Source organism: Micromys minutus, assembly GCF_963924665.1.
Source record: "Micromys minutus genome assembly, chromosome: 14".
Taxonomy (NCBI): domain Eukaryota; kingdom Metazoa; phylum Chordata; class Mammalia; order Rodentia; family Muridae; genus Micromys; species Micromys minutus.
In genome coordinates this window covers 45261491-45279404 of record NC_137983.1, presented here as the reverse complement: position 1 = coordinate 45279404, position 17914 = coordinate 45261491, and the positions used below count along the sequence as shown (strand labels likewise).

General features: G+C 45.1%; 1 protein-coding gene and 1 pseudogene across 2 annotated transcripts in view; both read left to right on the top strand.

The window, feature by feature from the left end:
- The window catches only part of SFRP1 (secreted frizzled related protein 1), a 38352-nt gene extending 28462 nt beyond the window's left edge, over nt 1-9890 (top strand). Inside the window, exon 3 of the mRNA XM_080928396.1 lies at nt 6572-9890. Within this exon, the coding sequence (XP_080784522.1) occupies nt 6572-6894 (323 nt within the window). The 3' untranslated portion in view covers nt 6895-9890. The remainder of the gene's footprint in view (nt 1-6571) is intronic.
- A 5900-nt stretch (nt 9891-15790) lies between these two features.
- LOC308429641 (large ribosomal subunit protein uL14-like) lies at nt 15791-16188 on the top strand (annotated as a pseudogene). The gene has a single exon. The product of its transcript is annotated as a large ribosomal subunit protein uL14-like (transcript).
- Nucleotides 16189-17914: the final 1726 nt, after the last annotated feature.

Below are 17914 nucleotides of genomic sequence, written 5' to 3'. Positions count from 1 at the left end.
GTTATTAGACTTGGCAGCAAGCACCTTTGCCTGCTGAGCCATCTACCCTGTCGGGCAATTCCATGTTCCAAGATCCGAGGGTCCCAATTTTTACCACACAGGCTCTCACCTAATGCTGTACCACCTCCAGTACTCCATCCCTTTTGTCTATCTGACACAAGCCTGCCATCTTGAGTAATTCCCTTGGCTGATGTTGTGGTAGGTGGTGAGATTACTCACTTGAATTCAAAGCTGTGTCCTATGGCCCAGCCCATTAGCATCTGTGACCCTGGCTATGGGACCAGGTTGCTCTTACTAGCATGAGCAATCTTTTTCTGTAAGTAGCTTGTTTCAGCTTTTCTTCTCTGTCAAGCCAAGTCTGACCTTCTTTTGCATTCTACTAACCAGAACGCTCTTTATGCATGCTTGTCTTTACCATTTTCTTGCATGGGTTTGATTTATTTTTAATTTTTAAAGGTCTATTATTTTATTTATGCATATGTATGTGTGTGTGTATGTATGTATGTGTTTGTGCACCATGTGCATGTCTAGTACCCACAGATATCATAAAGGGATGCTGGATCCCCTGGAATTGTAGTTACAGATCATTGTGAGCCAAGATGTGGGTGCTGGGAATCAAACCCAGGCCCTGTGCAAGAGCAACAAGTGGTCTTAAGCACTGAGCAGTCTGTTTCTGCAGTTCCTACAGCTTTTTTTTTTTTTTAAAGCTAATTTTCAGTTCACGTCAGGAGGAAGCAGAGTCCTGTGTGTGCCTCATCTAGTGTTTGGCTCGTGGTCCCAAGTGGTTGTTGCTCTTCTCAGACATTCCAGGAATTCAGAGCTTGTCTGCGGGGAATGCTTTGGTCTCTCCTTTCCCTTGGCTGTCAGCTCTCTGGAAGAACCTCCACTGGCACAGATCCTGGCCCGGAACAGTGACCTGCATCACCAGGCAGTCCGGTTTTAGACACATTCTTCAGAGCATGGGATGGGAGGTGTCCCCTCCATTTGAAACAGCTGCCTAGGTTGTTTTGTTCATTTTTAATCTTTGCCTCTGACACTTCTCTAATAACTCTTCTCCCTGCACCCCAGGAAAGTTGCTTCTTTGGGGTTCTCCATTTTTTTTCTCTATATTTTACCCTTCACTGTACCCGTTACACTTCAAATGTGTTTTCTCCCTCAGCCACACTCACCCCTACTTTCCTGGATTATTCTTCTCCCTCTTAGATTCCTACGGCAATAGCAGATTATTAGGTATTTACAGGCATGGCCCTTGGCTGGTGGCTACCGTTTGTTCAGTGGCTATAGCTGGCGGGGGCTAGAAGGACAGACACCTTTAGGAGACTAGGAGGTCAAGGGGAAGAGATGATTTGGAAGAAAGTGCAGGCTTGGGGTGTGTGTCAGGACTTTTCTGATTCTTGTTTTGGCCTCCGAAATATGGCTGAAGCTTGTGGGAGGCTGTCAAGAAAAGTGTAATGTGTGTGCAGAGAACATGGTTTGAGTGACTGAGTGTGGAACGAAGCTTCCATGGTCTACTGAAATGTGCTCAGATGTACTCAGTCTGAAGAGATGGTTTGTTTTAAGATTTCTGTGAAAGACTCAAAACAGTACAAATTGCAACCTCACATTTTAAGTTTTTCAAAAGTTTCGGAATGTCTGAATTGTTGGCTGGCAGTAAATTATAGATAAGAGTAACACTTTATCCTTGGGGGTTGTTAAATTGTTGCTAAGGAGGGAAAAAAATGTCATTTTACTTGCCCAGGTTTTTCCTTCTTTTGTTTTAAGGTGGCTGAAATCTGGAACCCAAGGGTTAGTTACAAAGTAGTGTTTGCCTAACAGGGCAGGTGAGCAGAACGCCGGAAGTGACCTAAGCCATGCCAGCCACTATGCAGTGCATCTTACAGAAAAAAAGTGGAGACCCAAGGCATCGGCAACCAGGCTTTAAGTCCATACACTGTTGTATCCTGTAGATGGGCCCCCTGGGTTTTTAAGGCCACCACCATTTACACCGGGAACTCATCCATGGATGAATTTCCTCAAGCCCTGACAGTAAGCTTGATGGAAATGGAAAGCAATGGTGATCAAGTCCTGGCTCTTCTGGGCCCTTACCAACTTCTGCCTTTGTGCCATGGGCATGGCGTGATGGTGGGGGAATTTGCCAGGGCATTTAGAGATGAGAAGGAATTAACTTTGGATGGATAATTGCCTATCAAACACCGCTGGTAATCTGCATGGCAAAAGCAAACCCTGGGAAGGTGGAAAGATGTTAGCAATTCTGGCCATATGTGCCTTCTTCCTTACTTTCTCCACCTTGAGAAAGAGTGAGCCAAATAGCCAAGAACTAGAGAGCCTAATGCGTACCACATTTCCATCAATTTCCCCCCTCCCTTCACTGCTCCCCCACCTATGTAAACTAAATTCCTTTACATGGTCATGACAAAGGAGCGCTTTTTTTTTTTAAGTTGTGATTAAAAGCAGCGCAATCAAGAAATAGTTTCCACTGAAGCAATAGCGCTTTAAACTTAATAACGGCTGGTGGGAGGGCACGAGGTCTGTGGGCTTGGCTGTGGGTTCTAATCCTGATTTGCTTCTCTTGCGGATTGCAGCCTTGTGCTGCCATTGTGTGGCCCCCGGTTCTTCTTGATTGTAATGCAGCACTCAAAATGGCTGCTCCACGGTCGCTGAGCAGTGGAGCTAGTGGAGCAGCGGCTCTCAACCTTCCTAACACCGCGACAGTTCTTCATGCTGTGGTTGGTGATCCCTGACCATAAAATCATTTCCTTGCTGCATCAAAACTGTAACTTTACTACTGTTATGAACTGTGATGTCAATATCTAATAGAAGATATCTGGTATGTGACCTCCCCCATGGTGCTCACAATCCGCAGGTTGACAACCATAATAGTAAATGGAGCACCTGGTCTGAGAGTACAGTGCATGCTGGGTATTCAGTAAATGATGACCTATTTCACTGCAGAAAAGAAGGTCCCCTGTTGGTTGCTGGTTTGTGCATTAGTCTCTTTCAGTGATCTAAGTGATACTTGGCCACTTCTAGAGTATAGTTTGGTTCTACACACTGGGCTTGGGCCATCATCTAACTACCTGGGCTGGTGATGCCCTGTGAAGGGCTGGCATTGTTCTTACTGTCTTGCTACTGTGTAATTCTTTGCAGCCTTTCTTTAATAAGTAGTGGATTAGCTTCCTGCTACAGCAAATACCTCATAGAACCAATTTATACCGGAGAGGCTAGTGCATGATCGTTAACTTATGTTAGTCAGTAACTTATGACTAGAACACATCTTGGTCTAAAGCCACTTTCTTCATGGCTAGAAAGTCCCAAAGACTGGAAGAAGGTGTAGGGAGGAGGTCTTACTGTCCCTCTCAAAAGATACACATCAGTGACCTAAGGACTTCCCACCTATCCCGAGAACATTCCACCACTTCTGAACAGCTCTGCTAAGGGCTAAGTGTTTAACTCAGGTCGCTAGGATGAAAACAATAGGAAATGTTGGGTGCTGATTTTTTTTCCATTCCCTATGGCTCTATTTGGCAGAAGGGGGCAGAGAGGAGATTGGGTTGGCTTTGGCCCAGGTGGTGAGTCTGTTCTGGCTGATCTCCCCACTCAACCTCCTCCAACAACTTCTCTCATTCAACAAGTTTTGCATGGAACAAGTGAATTTTTTTTTTTCAAGTCAACTCCCAGGTTCAAGGTCTGTAAGCCAACTGTGGGAGTTGAGGTAAGTTGTGGGCCAGTTTGTGCCTGTCTGAGGTGAGGCAGGCCTTGGAGGGATAGTCCTTGCAGTGTCTTCATTGCAGACCCAGCTGCTGGCTTCCAATTGTTCTGTTCATCATGGGTGTGAGACTGAAGCAAATCAAAAGCAGTGGGCAGTGACCCCCTGAAGTGGGGGTGTTGATACTTTGAATTCATTGAGAAACTGTGGCTCATCCTACTGAGTCTGGGAGCTCCAGAAGAGCTAGGAAGTAAACAGGTAGTGAAGTCTGCTCTTAAGGGTCCACTGGGACCTTCCTACTAGCCTTGGCATGAGGTGTTTCTCAAGCCTGAGGTATTATATGGGACTTAACTAGGCCTCAAGATCTGGATGTTTGTTCACCAGAAAAAGAAAGCGACAGGGGAGTATTTTGAATTCACAGACTTAGACTTTAGTCATTGAAGATTGACTCCCAAGACTCTTTGCCTTTCCTTTTTACTTGTAAGGCAGCCAAGGTTTGGCTTTGTAACCAACAGAACAATCAGTAGTAAATTCTCTACTCTTGAGTGGTCTCTCTTTCAGCCAGAAGGCCTCTTGTGCCATTTAGGATCCCATCTGAGTCCTTCCTTTTCTTGATCCAATTAATGAGCAGTCAAAGTTTCGGGTTCATTATGAAGGATTTCGAAGGCAATGGGCACAGCCCTACGACTGGAAGTGTGCAGTAACTAATGGCACTGTGGTTATAGACCCTACCCCACACCCCGCCCTATGTGGGACAGTCTCTGCCCACAGCCCATGGCACTCAGGGAGCTGGTAGAACATTCAGAAGGCGGGGCCTAGTAGAAATGAGTTATTGTTGGCATGTCTTGAGGGTACCCCCGTTTTGTTTGTTTGTTTGTTTTGCTTTGCTTTGCTTTTTAGCTGTCATGGGGCTTGTTGCTTTTTCCTGTTATGTGGTTTCACTATGATGTGCTGTCTTGCCATAGGCCCGTGGGACAATAGTGATGGTTGAAAACTGTAGCTCCAACAAAAAGGACCTTTGTTCCTTCTCAGCTGATTTTGCTCGGTATTTGTTTGCATAATGGACAGTTGAGTAATACACATAGACTGGAATTTAAAATGAACAAATGAGCAAGCCAATCGGCTGGCCAGAGTCAGTGTTCTCATCTCTTATATGGGGAAAGTCACTGTCCTTTCTTCTTAGAGTTCTTATAAGCCATCCATTAGAGAAATAATAATAATAATAATAATAATAATAATAATAATAATAATAATAAATACTCAGTGTTTTTACAGGTTGATCTCACACTTTCAAAATCATTAGCTACAGAATGTCGTTCAAAACTAAGGCTTTCTTCATGGAATGCAGCGGAAGTCTTGAGCTATTAGAAAATGGTGAGGGGGGTCTTTGTAACTGTTAACTCAAAAGGATTCAGAGGCCGTACAGATTACCTGGTACCTGATGCTTCCTAATTTCTAATATCTGGTTTTGGCTAGTTTTAAAGGAGTATGACAGCAATGTGTGCTTAATGAACATCTTTAATCACTGGGCCCTGTATAGCCACCATAAAAGGAGCTGCTATAGTGCTTGCCTAGCATACAGTGACACCCTGTGTTCCATCCCCCATATAGAAAGTGACACAGGATCAGTGGGCACAAAGCAAAGAGGAAGTAGGGTTGATGGGTAGGTTTTTCTTCTCTCCTGTTCTGAGGACATAAATAGCTTTTATTCCATATTGGATGTGATAAGCATTCATCCCCTGGGTGCATTTCCTAGGACTGTTTCTCAGCTGCCAGGGAGTCAGAGCAGAGATTAATTCTGCATGGGTCCTTTTAGTAGACAAGACCTCAGCGGCACCTGTCTGTGGCTTATTGATCTGTGGGCATTACCCACCACCAGACTTCCCTGAACATAAAGTTAAAGGAATTCTGACTCTGTGCTAGAGTTGGACATTGATGTCGAGTGCACCGTGGCATATAGTTTGAACTGCTCTCTGAATCGTCCTTGCTGAATATACACACAGATTCCGTCTGCCTTGGTTTGTTTTAGATATTATGAAATTTAGATATTATGGTAGTGGTAGCACACGCCTTTAATCCCAGCACGCAGGAGGCAAAGGCAGGAGGAACTCTGTAAATTTAAGACCAGCCTGGTCTACAGAGCTAGTTTCAGGACAGCCAAGGCTACCCAAAGAAACCTTGTCTCGAAAAATCAGAAAAATAAAATAAAACCCAACACTTTCTTCTAAAAACATTTTAGAATAATTTTTTTCTTTAAATGTTTTTCTTTAAACAATTCTTTAAATAAGTCTAATAACATTAGACTATGTAGATTAAGTTGAGTTATATGGCCTCACCTCTTTTTCTAGGCTTTGGCGAATAAAGAATGGGGTTCATTGGCATATTTTCGTGCAGGTGCATCTTAACTTTGCTTACCTTGTTTTCCATTGTTGTCTCTTGTTCTCCTTTTTCCTTACTATTACCCCTTTTCCTCAGCACAAGCTGCCTTCCTTTCCCCTGCCCCAGGAACACATGCACACACATGCACACACACATGCACACACACACACACACACACACACACGCACGCACGCACGCACGCACGCACGCACACACACACACACACACGCACGCATGCATGCACACACCCATCTATATTCTGCACAGGACAGAAAACATGGTTATTTAGTTTTTCAATTCTGAATCATCCTACTCAGCATGCTGAAACCTAACCTGTCCTGATTTGAGACAGGTCCTGGTGCCCCATAGCAATCCCTGGGGTGCAGCTCTGTAGGACCTGGTGGGATGTACTTGAATATTAGGCACTTTGTCCTAATGCCTTCTCTTCCTTGCCTCTCGCCCCTCTGCCTCCCTTTCTCATCCTAGCTCTGAGGATGAAAATTAAAGAAGTGAAGAAGGAAAACGGTGACAAGAAGATTGTCCCCAAGAAGAAGAAACCCTTGAAGTTGGGGCCCATCAAGAAGAAGGAGTTGAAGCGGCTTGTGCTGTTCCTAAAAAATGGTGCCGACTGTCCCTGCCACCAGCTGGACAACCTCAGCCACAACTTTCTCATCATGGGCCGCAAGGTGAAGAGCCAGTACCTGCTGACAGCCATTCACAAGTGGGACAAGAAAAACAAGGAATTCAAAAACTTCATGAAGAAAATGAAAAACCACGAGTGTCCCACTTTCCAGTCTGTTTTTAAGTGATACTGGGGTGGACTGGGGAGGGAGTGTGGCTTGAGGTGAGGGTGGGGGCGCGAGGATGACCCTGGCTCTTGGGGTTCACATATTGCTCTCACCCATTACAGTTGTGGCTTTTGCATCGACCTGGCTCTGTTCCTACAGTGATCCCTCTTCCTTCCCTCCATAGCCACATCCAGCTAAGGTCACAGCCCTTTAGATTATTAGGATGGCTTTTTTTTTTTTAAGGGCTACAGCAGGGCCAGCAGGCACTGTGCAAAAGGAGATGCAGAATTTTTTTCACTGAGCCTCGGGCACAAAACAGAAAATGTTTGCCGGTTTGGAAAAAAATAAAAGGATTGTACAGAAGTGCAGGACATCTGCTCAGCTCGACAGTGTTCTGGACATCATTACCAGTTACTTGTGGAGTCTAAGCCTTTGCAGATAGAAGATTTTGATCACTGCCAAGCCAGCTTGCTTTCAGTTTGGTAGATCCCCCTCTTTCTGCCTTAGAAACAAGACCATCGTCACCTTACACACACATACACACACACACACACACACACACACACACACAGAGAGAGAGAGAGAGAGAGAGAGAGAGAGAGAGAGAGAGAGAGAAGGGGGGGAATGGAATAGATAAGGGGCTGGAAACTGTAGGTCTCAGATGGACATTTCCACCAGTTCATCGGGATACAAGGACAGGGATCTGCTTTTGTATGAGGAGGAACATGGGCATGAAGAGACATGAGGTGTTTCAGGCTGAGACCCCAACAGCTACTAGTTTTCAAAAATACAGTGAAAGAAAAGGACAGATGTGGAATGTCAAGCAGGTCACTGGTCAGGATGATTGGGGATCCTGTGTGAAGGGCCTTGCATTGTAATTCCGTCTGTCACATTTCAAAAAGAACAGCAACATAAGCAGTTATAATGCCCCATACACCCTCCAAGGCTTGGATAAAAGTCCACATTGAGCATTTCAAAGATAACCAAGACTAACGTCGTCGCTGGCGGCACTCTCTAAAAAAAGAGCATACTGTCTGCGCATGTGCAGTGGAAGGCAACTCTGTTTGCGCATGTGCTGTGGAGGAAATGGGCATGGTATCATGGCTGTGCCTTGCTGCCATATCTGTGGAAAAAGACAGTATCCATAGCATGCCCCAAACTCTGCAAGGAGAACCCTTTTTCTTAAACTTGATTGCCTATAATTCAAACAAATTTGGAATCGCTGCGTGCCTGAGCCCTTCACCTTTTGTATTTTTCCACTCACTTTTTTTTGAGGCTAAGGGCCCTATCCAAGGAGATGGTTTCAAAGGCTAACCATCGGCAGTTTTCCCAAGTGCCCGAAGGTATTTCTCGAGGTTGGTATGCTTAATAAGTGATGTAAATATTCCAGTTCTCTTAGGCAGCCTTACTCTTGTTGTCCGAGTAGTCCTTTTTAAAAAAAAAAAGTTAATTTCTTCCGCCAAAGTCTGATTATTCATTCACTCCCCACAACATCTCAAGGGCTATAGTGGCTGTGCCTTTGGCAGACTCAATCCAGAGGCAGCATTGATTGTGAGGAGTCATGTCATCTTGTGGCCTTGGATTGACACAGAAACAGGAAAATTCTGGTTACTTCTGAAAGACTCCAGTCTAGAAATCACTATACCATCCTAGTTACCGATCTGAGTGAGGTGGTAACCTAATTAACTTTATGTTTACCAATTCTGCCATCTTAACACCTTTAAGAATTCTCCCAACCTTAATCATAATGTTATTAGGAACCTTAAATGGTTTACCGATAATTGTGCATGATTTAATTAGTAATTAGAAATAGTCTACCTTTTTTACTGTCCAACTGAAATGCAAAATTTCATGAGTGTGTAGATCTGGGCCTCCAGCCACACAGTGTTTAGCGGGGGTCTGTTCATTTTGGCAAGGTGTATCGTGATGAAGGGCCCTCTCGGAGTGGCAGAGGACTGCCTACATGGATTTTTCTGGGGATGTTAGCAGTTTCACAGAATAAAAGTGGAGGCCTGTGCTGGGCAGCTCCAGACTAGGAACCCTCAGTTAGGAGGCAACATTCTCAGAAAGGACTCACAGTGAACTGCAGTGACTGTCCTCCCAGTTCAGAATCCCCGGCTTTAGAGTTCCGCTGTGGACCCCTGAGGACTTTAGACACACAGAGACCAGTTCTGTCTATACTAGATCAGCAGTTCCAGACAAAAAGGAAGGCTATCTATGGGCTCAGTGCTGCATGATCAGCAGCTTTTGTCTTTTCAACAAAAGGAATAACAAACCAATGTGCAGACTCATTGGCTTTGTCCCTGGCTTCCAATGGAGAAGGCCCATGTGCGCTCTGATTGGTGTTGCCAGTGAAAGGGTCAGATTCAGAAAGCTTTAAAATAGTCATTCCTGGGAGTCAGGGAAAGCTAAACCCTCCAAACTTTTGGAAACTATCAGTAGTTATCTTAGAAAATAGACTCGGAGGCAAGAATTGTAAAAATGTTTTTACTTTAAAGACATTCTGTATCAGTCTTCAAAACTCTTGGTTGGTGGGTTAGCAGTATGTTCACCCTGGGGCAGTCTAAGCCCAGCTCCAGGCTTCCTATGAATGTGTAAATTACAGAAATCTCATTTCCCAAAGCTAGAACCCGTTTTTCTTGTTAGCCTCTGTGTAACTAGATGCCCCCTAGCACCTTCATAGCTGGAAGTGTTTCAAGATGAGCTTCAGAAGCAAACCTGAGGCCACATCTCCATGATGGCATGCTAGCTGCTCTGACCTGGCACTGCGGGTCCTAAGCACACAGGCAGAATTCCTGTTGCCCTAGTTCCCTCTGTAAGGACTCCACTTTATAGCCTAAACCTTTTATACAAAAGCTTTGAATACTGTGAAGATGTTTTACATTCCATTTCGTTTGTGTTGTTTTTTTTTTTTAAACTACATTTGACCAGATGTTTTGATGTTATCACTTATGTTAATAGTAATTCCCAGATGTGTTTTGTTTCATGCTTTCCCTGCCATGTATTCACTTCACTAAAATCACTCGATCAATAACAGCGTGAGTTGTAATTGACCCAACTCCCCGTCATCCACTCTCCACGCCCCCCACTCTGCATGTTCCCTTGAGTTGGTTCAATGGTGTTTTCTGGTCCTGGCCCATCACCTTCAAGTGGTAGCTGGGTGGGATGGGGCGGAAGAAACCTGGGAAGGACCATGGGCATTCCCTGCCCTCCTTTCCCACTAACTATCTCCGTATAAACATCTCCGGTATCTGACTATGTGGGTTCTAACTCTGCCAAACATTTCTGCTCCATGTTCCAGATGCCCTCTCCTGACTGGTCCAATTTAGTTCACATTCAAATTACCAGCGAGAACTTAAGGCTTATATTTGGTGCTGTGGTCCCCATTTGGGACTTTGCAGATGAAGAATATGATGTGATGTGGCTGGGACTTCCCAGAAGGCTTTGGGTCCCTGGTGCAGCTAGAATTAGAACCCACAGTCCTGGCACCCCAGCTGTATAGGCTGAGTTCTCTGCTGGGCCTGCCTTTGTACCCACAGGGACACATTTTGCTGACCCCAGGCTGTTTATTTTGGCACTGGGCCTCTTCTATTGTAATGATAGCTCCATTGGATTGTGTCCTCTGGTCAAAAAGCACTTCCACACCAGAACAACTAGTAGTTTTTCTCCAAATGTGCCCAAGGCATCAAAACTTGACCCAGGCACAACAACACCATTTTTTTAAAGGCAAGAAATGAGGATTTTCACATACTGTCTTATTCTGGTGAAGTGTATGATGGCTAAATAGAATATCAGCACTTACTTCTAGTCCTGTGGTTTAAGGGGAGGATTTCCTTTAGGCTTGGTGCCACCCCTGCAGAAGCCATACTGCCACGACCCATACCATGTCATGGTGCTTCAAATTGTTCTCTTTCTAACAAATTAGCACAGCCGTGAAGACAGGTATGAAGAAATGTACTTCTGTTTTGTGGGGTGCTGGGGAATTCAACCCCCCCATCAGAGGGCAGCAAGAGATGGGTCTGAGTTAGGTTGACTTCACCATCTTTCCATGTGGGAGCCAGACATGCCAACAAATCTACATTTGCTTCTGAGGAATAAAAATGGGTCAGTCATCTGGTGAAAATCACAAGAGAGGAGGGGACATTCTTTATTGTTGGCGCATAGAATGGTCATGGGAAATGGCATGCCTTTATCTAGTTTCTGGCTTCCCCCCAGAAATCTTGATTAGGAAGGATGGTAATGGGGTCTTATATGGTAGTTTGTCTTCTCTTCACTGGGGCAGATACCCATGACATACAGTAAACATAAGAGTCATAATAAGAAGGGGCCAGGCTGACAAAGATGCAGCCTCCGGGGACACTTACCCCGTGATCTATTTTCTGTAGCTAGACCTCACCTTCTGCAGTTAACCTCCTAACAGTTCTTTCAAAACTTGAATTCATCAATGGATTGAACTATTCACTGGGTCAGAGTCTTCATGATCTAGTTATTCCTCCTAGGCACATTACAGTTGGTTCAAGTTGTAAGAGCCTGGCTCATTGCATCGTTGCAAAAAAAAAAAAAAAAAAAAAAAAAAAAAAAAACATCCTAATAGCACAAGCATGGCTTAGGAATGAGAGGTAGTTATTTGCTACAAAAACAGATTGCTGCAACGCCTCCTGCAGGTACTGTGGGTGACGTTAATACTAATAAAAGTGGCTCAGAGAAAGGGGATGAGACTTTGGTTTTTCCTTTACAGCTGGGTGCGTCTGGCTCTTTAAAGAGTGCTTCTAAAACTTACTAAGCACAAGCCACACAGGACACGTGCAGAATGAGCTTCTGTAGAGCTGAGATGGAAATCTCAACGTTTCTGAGGACCTCACACCTCTAAGGGTGATGGGAACTGGGGTCTTGCCTCTTTGGGTAAGGGCACTCTTGGGGGCTCCACAGTGTCCTTGCATGTGTTGGAACCATCCTGTCTTGGATCACTTCACTATGGAATCCCCCAGAACTGAAGATATGAACAGAACTTGGAATTGAGAACAAAAGCAACTGAAGTAAGAACTGATTATAAGCCCAGACTATCTAGGGCTAATCTGTATTCACTCCTCTTTCCTTCCAGTGTTGGGAGCTAGACTCAAGGCCTTGCATATGGGAGGCAAGCTCACCAGTCCTGCCTGTACTCTCAGCCCTAGACTGCCAACCCTTTGGGGTTGTCTCCTCTAATTCCTGGGACACTCAATGATCCCATCTTTTGCCCCATCCCACCCCAACCCCCCTCTTGGCACTCTATTAGCCTTTCAAGCTGTCCTTAACAGTCCTGGTTCTCACTGCTGTGGCTGTTGGAGCTAACCGCCTGGAGGTGTTATCTGCACAGCTGAAGTAATACAGGAAGTTGCCAACAGAGGTGGGACTTTTCGAGTTCCATTTGCTCACATCTGGGCAGTTTCAAGCCCTTGTAGTGGGGCAAGCCCAGATGGGAAGGGCGACTGAAGTCTTCGGCGGGAAAATCCTCTCTGACAAATGGAGGACAGCGTGCCAAGCACGGCTGATTTACTAGGTCGCAGGCATTAGACTCTCTGTCAGCGGAGGCCAAGGAAGGCTGCTCTGTGTCAGTTTGGAGAAGATGGGTCTCAGAGCAAGCTCTGTATAGGAGCAGAAAGCGCCAATGTCTTCATACATCTGTGTAGTATTTAGATAAGAAGGGGCTGCATTTAATCATGGAGAGAGTTGTTTGCTTAAATAGAGGGAGGGAGCGTTGTGTGTGTGTGTTTAAGGGGAGAAAGGAGGTGGGAAGGAGGGGAGAGGAGCCAGCCGTCTTAAACAGTAACCCACCCCACCACCACCAGGTGCTTTTAATTAGGATGACCTTCCCATCACCTGACCACCAAAATGAGCCAGTCTGGGTGTTGGGAAAGGATCAGAATTCACATAGCCTGGTCCTGGGGGTTTCAGGGAGAGCTCTAGGGAAAGTTTCTGCCTCCATCCTTGCAAACGCCTGTGTCAGGGCCTTTAGTATCTGTGGTCCTTCAGGAAGCCTGTTATTGAGTGCCAGTGAGGCCCAGGGCCAGAGCTTCTTGGAGAATCCCTGGGTATCAGGGCAGGCAGAAAGTGATCCAAGTGTAGAACATTTGATTTCTTCTCCCCAGAGTCAGAAAGAGCAGTAGATCTCACAGAAACATCTGCATATGCATCTCTGCTGCCCTTTAATGATGCCCTCTAAGACTCACTGATACTGTTCAGATTTGGGGAAAGATTCTGAGAAAGGGGGAAGAAGGCATAAGGCTCTTAGCTTCCACTTTGCTGCTTCAGACTCTGAAGGGACTACACATATGTGGGTAGTTTTTCTCTTTGCCTGGATAATAAATTCATCATCCAAGTTATTATTAACAATTGCATGCCAAAACACAAGGGACTGTTTTATGCTGTTCCATGACATTCCCCACAAAGTCTAGCACCTGAGGTTACTGGGAACCTGGTTTAGCAACTACCATTCCAAGATACTCAATGGCTACAGCTGTTCATCAGCTTTTGACTTGGGTCAGGCTTAGGGGAGGCACTGAGATTCCTGAGGAGGAGGAAGAAGAGGAAGAGGTAGAAGAGGAGGAGGAAGATGAGGAGGTGGAGGAAAAGTTGACAAGTTATTGGCTACAGAAAAAAAATAAGTATCACTCAAGAAATTGTAGTTCAGGTCAGCACAAAACCTTAGCCCTGTCTTCAACTTGGTCACCTCTGAAGTACAAGTGTCCTGCAGCCTCCCAGGAGTCTCGAAGGCCTCCTTCTCTCTACAGTGCCAGAAGTTATTAATAAACAAGGAGCTGGATAATGGTGAGGATGACGTTCTCTGCTGGAGACTGAAGATGGTCAGGTCTGATGTTCATCAGGACAAGACATCCATGTTTGTGTTCATTAGCTAATTGGAAGGAAAGAATGCATCTTCCTAGGTGAGGAAATTGCACTAGTTTGGCTGTGTCAGGACACCATGAAGGAAAAGGGTGGCTGGTGTATTGCCGGGCAATCTGGCTCCTAGCAGGAATCTTCTATCCTAGGCCTCCCTTACTGGGACTCCTTCTTAGCCCTGAGTCAGAGGTCAGAGTTCTGCCCTGAGGTACTTTGCTCCCAACCTACTCATCTCTGGGGTCCTCAGGCTGAGCCGCCAGTTGGGTGCCGAGCAGGTGTGATTCCTCATCTGACGTCTAGTCCTCTGTGCTGGGTGGATGCAAAGGAAAAGTGTGTGCAAGAGAAGTAGACTAGGGCGTAGGGGATAGGTTCAGCTTCTAAAATCAAGATACGAAGAACACTCTTGAGCTTAGAGAAGGTCACAGTTCTGCCACCAGAACCTCCCACCCTTCTTTTCTCCAGGGAAAGGGCTGCCCTGGCTTAACTCTTCTGCTCCCTGGAAATGACTGCTGTCACCTGTTTTGATATCCTGTAATTGCCCATTTCCTACTGAAATTTCCACAGCGGACTGTTCCATTGTCCTCCTTTCTTTTTGTAGTTTGTTTTGTTTTGTTTTTGCCCTTTGCCCGGCCGCTGACATCCTTGCGGTGGACTGACTTGGGTTGCTGGGGTTCGTCATGGGCACCTTCTGCTGCCGTACTGCAGGGTTCAGGGATGTGAGGGAACCACTCCTGGTTGCTGAGCCAAACATCAGGACAAGGGAGGCTTGACAAGGGTCTGGCCTGCTTCCTGATTTTGGATTAGGCCAAATTTGGAGTGTGTTGCACACCCCCACCCTCAAATATTTGAGAGGAAATGTGACCCTTGTGTTTCTGATTCACGTGCACTTAACTCATTGAAATGCTGATTTACAGATGGTGGCGTTGTCCAAACTAATCTCTGGGGCCTCATTTTTGAGCCAGTCTTTTCCTTTCTTTTCTCTCATTCTCTCTCCCTCTGCCCCCACCTCTCTCTCCTTCCACCCCTCTCTCTATCTCCTTTTCTTTTCTTTTTCTTGTTGTGAAAGGGTAGGCAAAAAGAAGAAATGAAGATTTTGCTTCCCAACCAGGGCAGTTGCATTCCATCTGTATTGGAACTTGGGCCTGGAAGGCAGGGACAGGAACTTCGACCTTGGAATTGATTGGGTTCTCTGCTGGAGGAGACCTAATCAGAACCACCTGGTGTTCTTCAAGGCCCAGTCATTGTCCAGGCTGTAGGAAGCATTTGAACTTGACCTGTGCTGAAAATGAGCCAGGCTACATGAAAAAGGAAGACTCGTGTCCACTTTCCAGAATGAACGTAGGTCTCGGGAGCACGCAGATTCTGCAATAAACACGCCAAGCCTGGCTTGGCTGAGCTGCAGCTGAGATCCCATCAGCTTCTCCTGTGAGCACCGGTTTCCTCCTGGGATCTGAGGGTGCATTTGCTTGCACGGTAGATATGAAACTTGTTTGTAATGGGAAGAGTGGTCGATCATAAATTGAGCAGCTAAATTCTTTAGGGAGTCTTGAGATTCTTTTCCCCATTTCTCATTTTTATTTTTAAGGAGGAGAATGTTAGGAGGGGGGTGGGAAGCCCTAAACTGGAATAAAAAGAACGAGTCTCTTGTTATTATGAGTGGGTGGTATCAGGGTGTGTGTGTGGGGGGGATCAGGGGTTGATTATATGTAACATCAGAATCTTGGTATCAACGTGTTTGTGTGGGTGTTAGCATCAGAGCTTGTGTTGGTATCAATGTGTGTGTGTGGTTTAGTAATCGTATCAGGGGTGTTTATATGTAGCATCAGAATCTTGTTGGTATCAATGTGTTTGTGTGTGTGTTTGTGTTTGTGTATTCGCATCAGAGCTTGTGTTGGCATCAATGTGTGTGTGTGTGTTTGTGTATTAGCATCAGAGCTTATTTTGGTATCAGTATGTGTATATAATCAGAATGTGTGAGGGTGGATGGGTGGTATTAAAATGTGTGTGTGCTTTTTCTGACTCTTTCCGGATGCTCAAGATGTCGAAGCAAGGACGTGGTGGGTCCTCCGGAGCGAAATTCCGGATTTCCCTGGGTCTTCCTGACAACACAGGAGCCAAAAACTTGTACATCATCTCTGTGAGGGAATCAAGGGACGCCTGAACAGACTTCCTGCTGCTGGTGTGGGTGACATGGTGATGGCCACAGTTAAGAAAGGCAAACTAGAGCTAAGGAAAAAGGTTCACCCGGCAGTGGTAATTCGACAACGAAAGTCATATAGAAGAAAAGATGGGGTGTTTCTTTATTTTGAAGATAATGTGGGGGTCATAGTAAACAATAAAGGCGAGATGAAAGGTTCTGCTATCACAGGTCCAGTTGCAAAGGAGTGTGCAGACTTGTGGCCCAGGATTGCATCCAATGCTGGAAGCATTGCATGATTCTCCAGTGAATTTGTAAAATATATTCATTAAAAAGTCTTTGCTCTGAAAAATAAAATAAAATAAAATGTGTGTGTGTGTGTGTGTGTGTGTGTGTATGAGGTTTCTATTGCTATGATAAAACACTGATCAAAAGTAACTTGGGAAGGAAAAGATTTGTACCATCTTACAGCCTGTAAGTTCATCACTGAGGGACACAGGGCAAGAACCTGAAGGAGCAGAGACTGTGGACGATCACTCTTTTCTGACTTGTTCTCTCCTGGCTTGCTCATCCAGCTGTTCTAAACACCCAGGACCAACAGCTCATGAGTAGCACAACACACAGGGGCTGGGTCCTCCCTCACGGATCACAGATTTTCTTTTAAATAGTACCTACAAATTTTCCTACAGGGAAATCTTGCTGAAGCATTTCTCAATTGAGAACCCTTCATCCCAAAGGACTCTAGCTTGTGTCAAGTTGGCATAAAACCAGCTAGCATGGTGTGTGTCTAGTCTGTATGTATATATGTGGGGGTTGTTGATAACTATCTGTATCGGTGTGTGTAGGCATTAGGATTTAAGATCCTCGCTTTACGTTGGTGTCACTGTGCAATGTGACTGTCCTGAGGTCTTTCCTCATCTTCTGGGAGTACTCATTTTACATGGGGTACAAAGTCTACTGTGCATTGGTCACCTTGTTTCAGTATGTCGCACAATTACTTTGGTTGTTTGTAGATATCACAATCATAATATACTAACTAACCCCCCATCATAGCCATTGCTTTCAGCCTCCTACCTGACATATGTGAAGGGAAGGGTTCAAGCTGGTGGATCTTAGCCATGGTAAGGCCTTAAGGAAAGGAAAACTCTTATGGAAGGGTGGAGAACTTGGACAACATCCATAGCTTTTCTGTGCCTGCCTAGGATCTCTTCCTCACATCCTGGTGTCTGAAGTCAGTGGTTGATGTCATCTTTCATTAAACTAGATCTGTTTTTCCATTACAAAAGGAAAATGGTGAATTCATTCAGTAGATATGTATCCTGAGGATTATTCTGTTTCACAGATGATGTCCATCAGCTGCTGATTTACCAATGAAATGAGAGGAGGGCTCATTTCAGCATTTCTCTAGCAGAAGTCTCAGTAAATGAATTGAACCAGAACTCAGGCTTATAAAACAGAGTTGAGACTATGGATACCAATGCTCATAGAGGTGCTCATACCTGCTTGTCTGAAAAACAGACCAAAATGTCTGCTCTTGACTCCCTCCCTCGGCCATGCCACTTGCTTTTTAAGTAAGATCTTTTCTCATTTGAGAAGTCAAAATCTGAGCTGTCTGACAACACTGGGAGGCTTTCTTCTGAATAAGTGGCTGATTGGTTCATTTCAGATACTGCATGTGAAGATCATTTCCAAGGTTTCTCACCATGTGACTTGAACAATCATACTCAGAAGGCAGGAAACAGACAAAACACATTGACCACCATCAAAATAAAGCTCAGCCAGACAGAAGTAAAATAAATAAAAATACAGAAAGACATCCCTCCCTCCGGTAGCACACATATGCAAAGAGAGGATTTCTGTGAATCCTATGAACAGACTCTGCCAGGACAAATGACTGGCTGGAGGCCTAGCTCTTAGCCTGTTGGAGTATGCTCAGCAGAAACAAGGCTAAGAAACCAAGTCAGACCCAACCAAGTCATGATAATCAGAACAGGACTGTATCTCCTTTTGCTCTCAGGAGCATCT